The sequence below is a fragment of the Phoxinus phoxinus genome (assembly GCF_949152265.1).
Source record: "Phoxinus phoxinus genome assembly, chromosome: 21".
NCBI classification, from domain to species: domain Eukaryota; kingdom Metazoa; phylum Chordata; class Actinopteri; order Cypriniformes; family Leuciscidae; genus Phoxinus; species Phoxinus phoxinus.
Genome location: NC_136896.1, coordinates 31,152,561 through 31,160,931, shown reverse-complemented (window position 1 = coordinate 31,160,931; position 8,371 = coordinate 31,152,561). Strand labels below are relative to the sequence as shown.

The 8,371-nt window shown below is 35.5% G+C and overlaps 1 protein-coding gene across 2 annotated transcripts in view; it reads right to left on the bottom strand.

Moving 5' to 3' along the window:
• LOC306989864 (uncharacterized protein) overlaps window positions 1-8,371 on the bottom strand; it is an 89,658-nt gene that overhangs the window by 50,819 nt on the left and 30,468 nt on the right. For both annotated transcript variants that reach the window (XM_079595924.1, XM_079595925.1), the window contains 4 exons: window positions 8,020-8,126; window positions 5,130-5,330; window positions 2,961-3,078; window positions 1,699-1,876 (listed from right to left, as the gene is read on the bottom strand). In XM_079595924.1, the coding sequence (XP_079452050.1) occupies window positions 1,699-1,876; window positions 2,961-3,078; window positions 5,130-5,330; window positions 8,020-8,126 (604 nt within the window). The remainder of the gene's footprint in view (window positions 1-1,698; window positions 1,877-2,960; window positions 3,079-5,129; window positions 5,331-8,019; window positions 8,127-8,371) is intronic.

The following is an 8,371-nucleotide window of genomic DNA, read 5'->3' as shown; positions in this document are numbered from 1 at the left end:
CCGTTTACATACAGTATCCGTTTACGGACACAGGATTGGATGTACACAACCATGAAGAAAACAAAGTAACAGTAGACGGAAACGGTTTAATTTGAAACCAGGAAATTCTACTTTAGAAGTACATTTTCACAAAAAAACGGGAAAATACGTGTCCCGGGAAAGAATATACATTTTCCGGGACTGTCGCTCAAAAAAGAGAACAATCCCTGGAAAACCGGGACGGGTGGGTGGCAACGCTAGAAGTTATCGTTTAAATACTGTCTATGGAAGTTGTGAACGCTAGTTGGTGCTCCAGAATAATCGGTCCGCCTAAACTCATCCAGTGAGAAACGTTCCGCGGTGCAAAAATAAGTGCGGTGTTTAAAAATGTTTAACGCGTTATTTTTTGTGTAATTAATTAATCTTAATTAACGCGTTAAAGTCCCGGCCCTATTTTAAAGTAATCTTTAAAGTTAACTATCCCTTTAAGTAATAAATGAAAAGCAAAGTTACCCCCCCTCCCCCCCCATATATATATATTAGGGCTGTCAAACGATTAAACTATTTAATCGCGATTAATCGCATTAATGTCATAGTTAACTAGCGATTAATCGCACATTTTTATCTATTCTAAATGTCTCTTGTTCTCTTTTTGTCCCATAATTTATTCTCATTTTAATGCTCTTATCAACATGGAAAAGTGGATCGGCTTGCTTTGTGCAAATGTTTTTTATTGAAAACAACATATACTGTGTTCAATTTCACACTAACATTCACTTGGAGCAAATAATCTCTCACACAATGTAACTCTGTCCATCAATAAAAGGGTGACAGAAATACTGACGAGGTGACGTTACTGATGTTGACGAGTGGGTGTAGAAACGCATCAGCTGTGTGTGTGTGTGTGTGTGTGTGTGTGTGTGTGCTTGGCCATCAAGTGGTATTTAGACTGGACGAAGAAAGCTCAGTTCACAACGACACAACACACAGATCACTTTGGTCTTGTCAATTGAACCATTTGGCAAATTTTTAAAAGTAAACTTTCCATTCAGAATCTTATTGGCATCCATTTCGTCGTCTCGCGCTAATCATTCATCCACTCAAAACGTAACGTTAAAGGGGGTTGCACACCGGACGAGAAGCGCAGCGCCTCGTATTTATAGTTCGAACACATTATTCTCTATGAGTGTACACACACCGGAGGCGCCAGTCGGCGTTTTTATTGCTGGCCATAAACTGAGAAAGTGCGCGTCCGATGTGCGATACGAGATGTCCTAGACGCGGCTCGGCGCTGCGATCTCGTCCACTCTTTGGCCGGTTTGCATCGCAAGCCCAAACCAGTGTGTGCGGCGACAAGTGTGTGCGGCGACAAGTGTGTGCGGCGACAAGTGTGTGCGGCGTGCTGTTGTTTTGTTTCTGGTCTAGCTAGATCCGGTGTGGTGTTGTAGTTTTAATAACGTTACTAGTTGTTGCAAAAGCATGTAAAAAAAATGACAAGTTTGCTAGGCGTTTATCTCGCGATAAAGAAAATTACGCCGCTATAATGGGTTTGCGTTAACGCCGTTAATAACGCGTTTAACGGACAACCCTAATATATATATATATATATAGTTGTTTTTTTTGCTGATCCGAAAACTGATCCAATCTGTGGCTCAAAAACCGTAAAGGATCAGAGTTTTGTGCTCCGCTCCGGCACTGAGCTTCGTGAGCTGAACGAACCTGATGTCCTCTACGACGGCTCTGTGCTGATCCAGCTCTTCTTCCTCTTCTTCCTCTGGTTTATCATCAGCTGAGGAGTTTCCTCTGTCCTCCTCCTCCTCTTCATCACTGCTGTCTGTCTCGTCACTGCCCTCAGACACCAGCTCGAACATCTGCTCATCTTCATCATCTTCACTGTCTGAATAAAGTCATTTAAGAAGAAGAAAAAAGTGCTTAAAAGGGGACAGTTTCTACACATTTTAAAAATGTTTTATTGTTATTTTATTTAACTTTAAACCATATTCGTCTACACATTTTTATCAATCTTTAATTAAATTTTAAACAATTTGTTCTTTGATTTAATTTTAAACTCTTTTTCAGTACATTATCACATTTTTATTGTTCATTTTAAGCCATATTTTCTACACATTTTAACACCTTTTTATTGTTCTTTTATTTAATTTGTAACTCTTTTCCTACACTTTAAAAAAAAATGTTTTATTGTTCTTTTATTTAATTTTAAAGCATATTTTGATATACATTTTGATCAGCTTTTATATTGTTCTTTATTTAATTTTAAACTCTTTTCCTAGACTTTCTTTAAACATTTTTATTTTTATTTTATTTCATTTGAAACCATATTTTGATAAACAATTTGAATAGCTTTTTTTGTTGTTCTTTCATTTAGTTTTTAACTCTTTTTCAATAATGTATCACATTTTTATTGTTCATTTAATTTTAAGCCATATTTTCTACATATTTGATCACTGTTTTATTGTTATTTTATATAATATTTAAGCCATATTTTTATACACATTCTTATCACTTTATTCTTATTATTTTATTTTTACACCATATTTCTTCACATTTTATCACTTTTTATTGTTATTTTATATGATTTTTAAGCCAAAATTTTCTACATTTGATCACTTTTTATTATTTTATCTAAATTAAGCCATATTTTCCTACACCTTTTCATCATTTTATTTGTATATCATTTTTTTATTTCATTTTTAAGACATTTTTCTACACATTATCACTTTTATTATTAATTTAAGTCATTTAAATCATATTCTTCTACACATTTTTATCACTTTTTTATTGTCTATCTTTAATTTTTAAGCCATATGATCTTATGTATTGTTCTTTTATTTAATCTTTAAGGTTTGCAGTAAAATGCCTCTCACTGACCCTGAGAACTACATGACAGAAGTTCTGTTTTTAACTAACGGTCTGCAGGTCTATCATGTGACGTGTGTGAGACTGAAGCGAGTGCGGCTCACCCTGCGGCCGGGCTCCCCTCGGGCTGCTGGAGGAAGAGCTGAGCGCTTGCTCGTCGTTCTCCGTCTCATTCAGACTCAACACTGAAGACATGTCGCTCATCGAGTCTTCCACCACGAACTGCAGAGATCGGAAGGTGTTTGATGAATAAACACTCAATCTGAACATTTTCTCATTCAGTTCCTTCACATGCGTCCTGCAACTCTATTCAGAAGCAGCGTCGAGGCAAAAACACATGTGACCCTGGACCACAGAACCAGTCTCAGCAGCACGGGTAAATCTGTGGTAATATCCAACTATACATTGTATGGGTCAAAATTATCCATTTTTCTTTTATGCCAAAAATCATGAGGATATTAAGATCATGTTCCATGAAGATATTTAGTAAATGTCCTACCGTAAATATATAAAACATGTATTTTTGTGAGTGAATGCAGCACAATCGTGAACATAAATGCATGTTTACATTTTTTTGCATCCTCAGATTCCAGATTTACAATATTTTTGTCTTGACCAAATATTGTCCTATCCTTATTTATTCTTAAGCTTATTTATTCAGCTTTCAGATAATGCATAAATCTAAATTTCATAAAATTGACCCATGTGACTGGTTTTGTGGTCCAGGGTCACATATATTTAGTTACATCGTTATACTTACAGTATATAGTTGTGTTGAATTGCTTTTGCATTGTCTGCAGGTTATCATTTATGACTTTAAATTAGAGATGCATGATTTTTGTGATAAAAATTGCAATTGAGACTTAAAATGCGATGTAAAAAAAATCCAGGTTTGCTGTTCTTTTTGGTAGTACTGCACAATTTGTCCAAAATGTTGTGTTTATGTATATCAGAATGGCTATAAATAATAGTAGTAATAATACTGCTATTACATTTTATTATTATTCATAAATGATAATAAGTATTAAATTGCTAAAAAAGAAAGAAAAAAAAAAGTAGTATTTAAGGCGACACTACAGGTGAATAGGGTAATATTTTTAACTAGCAGATATCACCATGAAACTTTCCCAGTTGATTACTTACATTAAGATGAGAAAAAATGTATTACACATTTTCTGTAATTTAATGTTTAAATAGGCAAATTAGCCAATATCTAATTAAATATGCGCTAATTTGCATATATATATTTAAAAAAAAACGAAATCTGAGTATTGGATAAAGCCAGGTTAAAATGTATTTTTTCATTGTGTTCACATATTAGATGGGGGAAAATGACGGAGGGATTTATGGATATCTACTTTTGTTATCCTGTAAATCAGAATATACTGTCAATAGCCTTAAAAAATTTATTTTCGCCATGTTTTTTGGAATAAAATGTTATATAAATCAGGCTAGGAATAATATATTTACAAATCCCTCTGTAAATATCTTCATAATATAACTAGGCACAGGACTGGAAGGTTTGGTGTATATCGGTGCGACTGAAGTGGAGATCTCGGACTTGGAGAATGAGAGAAAAGTCATTTTGAGAAAACGGCCTTTAAAGATTTATCATCAGCCAATGAGATCGCGCATTCAGCGCTTTTACTTTCACGATTGGTTGCTGATAAAAAGGAAATTACCATGTTTGGATCCGATAGCATTGTACAGGAGAGAGAGCTTTCTAACGGTGTGTGTGATGACAGGAGACCGAGATCGGGGATCATGTTGATTTAGAACGCAAACTTTTGCTGAATTTATGAGAAATCTACAGACACAAACAGACACAGTTAGTAAAATAAAGACCTAATGTGTATTTCAGACTTTTTTTCACCACAAGTCTGACAGAAGACGTGTTATTGAAGACAAATATCCCAAAATCTCAAAATTGACCAGTGAAAAAAACCCGATGCTTTTGCCTGCCGTGTCTCGCATTAAGAAAAACGCACGTTAAAGCAACTCAAATGAGCAGCTCATGTGTACATAAACACAGATGTGCGCTTCACACTGAAACATGCAGCGCATATATTAATTTAATTAAATCGCAGTCATGATGCATTTTCGGTTTTATTCGATGCATCCCTCCTCGTAATGAGATGAGAACAGTTACTGTATTGTATAACCTTTTGGAAACATTTAAAAGCGCACATTTGTAAGACACCAACAGTGTTTAAAACAATTTTGGTGTCTACAGAATCCAGTTTGAAACGCGGTGCTGATGAAGTGAACCGGACCTTCTTGACTTGAGCGGGCGCTTCGGGGCGAGCTGGAGAGGCCAGTCTGCTGTTGAAGTCTCCTCTCCACTCGGTTATTCCCAGAAGAAGCCCCATCTGGTGCAGTTTGCTCAGGTGACGCGTGTTTGATCGGGCGACGTCCAGCAGGAGTGCTTTAGATCGGGCCTGACCGAGCACTTTAGAGAGCGGCTCCAAAAACACCTGCACAAAACAATCGCAACACACCAAATCATAGAAACACACACTGCAAAATATGCTTTTCTTACTTAGTATTTTTGTCTCGTTTCCAGTCCAAATATCTAGAAATTCTTAAATCAAGATTCAGTCACAAACTAGCTTAACCAATCAGATCAACGCGTGATCGTCAACCAGTGGATCTCTGAGCTGAGTGAGTGAGTGGAGGCGGGGCTCATTTGCATATTCATAGAACCGCGCATACTAAATGAGGCAAGGGTGTCGAGTTACATTCAAGATATTTTAAGGCATGACCATTTTTTGTCATTTTGGAGTTTTAAAAGATATAATTATTGACTACCGGGCGACAATACTAAAGTGAATTTGCAACTTTAGGTCATTTATAGCCAAGCAGAATAACAAAACGTGGCTCATCCAATCAGAAATTAGCTGCCGAATGCCAGCCTAAGGCCAATCATAAACCAAATACCCAGCAGGGAGAGCGGGATCCGGCGCTCTCGTGTCATTATGGAAAATGAAGAACGGCGTTCGAGACTAATGATGTGACAGGAGACTGAACCTCTAACCCTCGAAGAAAGACACTCGGCAACGGTTGTCATGACAACAACCTAGATACGGGACTTTTTCCCGCCTCGAGAGCCTCTGGTTCCCACACACGAGACGTCTCGTCTCACATCCGAGTGATGATGGGAAATTATCTTCGCCTAGCAATATTGGTAACACTTTACAATAAGGTTCATTAGGTAATAACCTTAGTTAACTAATTTATTTATTTTTTTACCTTGTTTGTTCGTTTTATCGATGTAAACCAATAACTGTAAAGCGTATTTGAGTGTCTAGAAAAGCGCTATAAAAATTAAATGTATTATTATTATTAGTTAACATGACCTAAGAATGAACAATACTTCTTCAGCATTTATTAATCTTAGTATTAATTTCAACATTTACTAATATGTTATTAAAATCAAAGGTTGGGGAAATTATCTTTGCCTAGCAATATTTACTTAAAGCCTTTATATATAATGCATTATAAAAGTATTTTTACCCAATCATGCCTTATTGTATGACCCTATGAATAATAATACCCAGTTATAATGCATTATAATACTTATCAATTCACCCTTAGAAAGTAGAATGCTTTAAAACACACAACAAACAACAAATTTCAGAAGCAACAAGGAATTTGCAAATATTAAAACGCATTTTAACTTTGGTTGCAATTACTTATGAAAGGATATAACTAGGGCTGCATGATATTGGAAAACACTGACATTGCGATATTTGTTTTTTTGTTTTTTCTACAATATGAAAATAATTTCATCAGATGACTTGAATAACTCTATTTTGAAAGAATGAATCTTTCTAGGATGATCGGGGTGATTATGTAGAGGAGTGGATCTGCATAGAAAACAGAAATCAAATTACAACCGTAGATAAATACAACAGAAGAAAGAAAATAAGATTTGTATAGAAATTTGTATATAAGTCTAACAGTATTCAGACAGAGAAATGTAATAATCAAATGTAAAATAACAGTCTTCACTGTATAAATGAAATAGAGAAAATCACTTTTGTAGCTTTAACTAAGACTAATTATTTGTCTTTTATTGTTTGATGAACATTAATGACTCCGAGAGCAGCAGGTTTATTAGGCTGCTGTCACTTTAAGAACTAATGCATGGATCCAATATAACGATACGCATCCGTTTGCTTTCTCAATTTATTACGTTCATAAGCAACTGTGTTTACGAGGATACTCGCCGAGACGGGCATTATGACAATCTCGTGTGTATGTGGCCCTTCAAGCACTAAAGCCATGCAGTAATTATAGCCCTAATTATAATGTGCATTATGAATACCTTTATAATGCATAATACATATAGTGCTACCCAAATATCTTACAATGGGGCGGGGACAAAAACAAACTTAATTTAAAGCATTAAGGCACTTAATTGATTCATTTTTCAGAAAACAAAACATATATCTTATCAAAATGAGTTTGTGATTAAAACAAGAACAAATATCTGCCAATGGGCTCAGAAAAATAAACAAAATAAAGTGAAAACAACAATTTTTCTGACCCCACTGACAGATATTTTTTATATGTTTTTAGAAAACAACACTTTATAACTTAAGAAATTTTAATTCTCAAGTTAATATATTTTAATCTTAATGTATCTGTTCAGATATCTGTGACCCTGGAGCACAAACCCAGTCTGGAGCCGCACGGGTATATCTGTGGCAATAGCAACTATACACTGTATGGGTCAAAATTATCCATTTTTCTTTTATGCCAAAAATCATGAGGATATTAAGATCATGTTCCATGAAGATATTTAGTAAATGTCCTACCGTAAATATATAAAACATGTATTTTTGTGAGTGAATGCAGCACAATCGTGAACATAAATGCACAACTTTAAAGGAGATTTTCTCAATGTTTACATTTTTTTGCTCCTCAGATTCCAGATTTTCAATAGTTGTGTCTCGACCAAATATTGTCCTATCCTAACACACCACACATCAGTGGAGAGATTATTTATTCAGCTTTCAGATGATGTATACATTGACCCATGTGACTGGTTTTGTGGTCCAGGGTCACATATGTACTGGAAAAACACATTTTTTTGTAATGCACAGTGAAAGTTGGTTTCTTTGAGAATTTGACAGAAGACAGATCAGCTTCGCTCTTTACCTGCTGCAGAAGCTCCTTGCAGATTCTCGTGGGCATCTTTGCGATGCATTCGAGCACAAACCGAGCCACGCCGCCGTACGAGTATTCATCTTCCCCGGGCGTTATTTCTGTTTCCAATCGAGAAAGCAAACATGACATGAGTCCAACATTACATCATTGGCAGAGATAAACAAGATAAACAAACCAGTGCAGACTAGGGGTGTCACAATATATCGCAATACAATAATGCAGCAATATGTATCGTGGAATTTAGTTCACCCAAAATAAAAAAAATTCTAGTTTAGTGTCAGTACTACATTAAACTACTATATCTAATGTTGAATATAATGTATAATAATGCAGTGGGGGAATA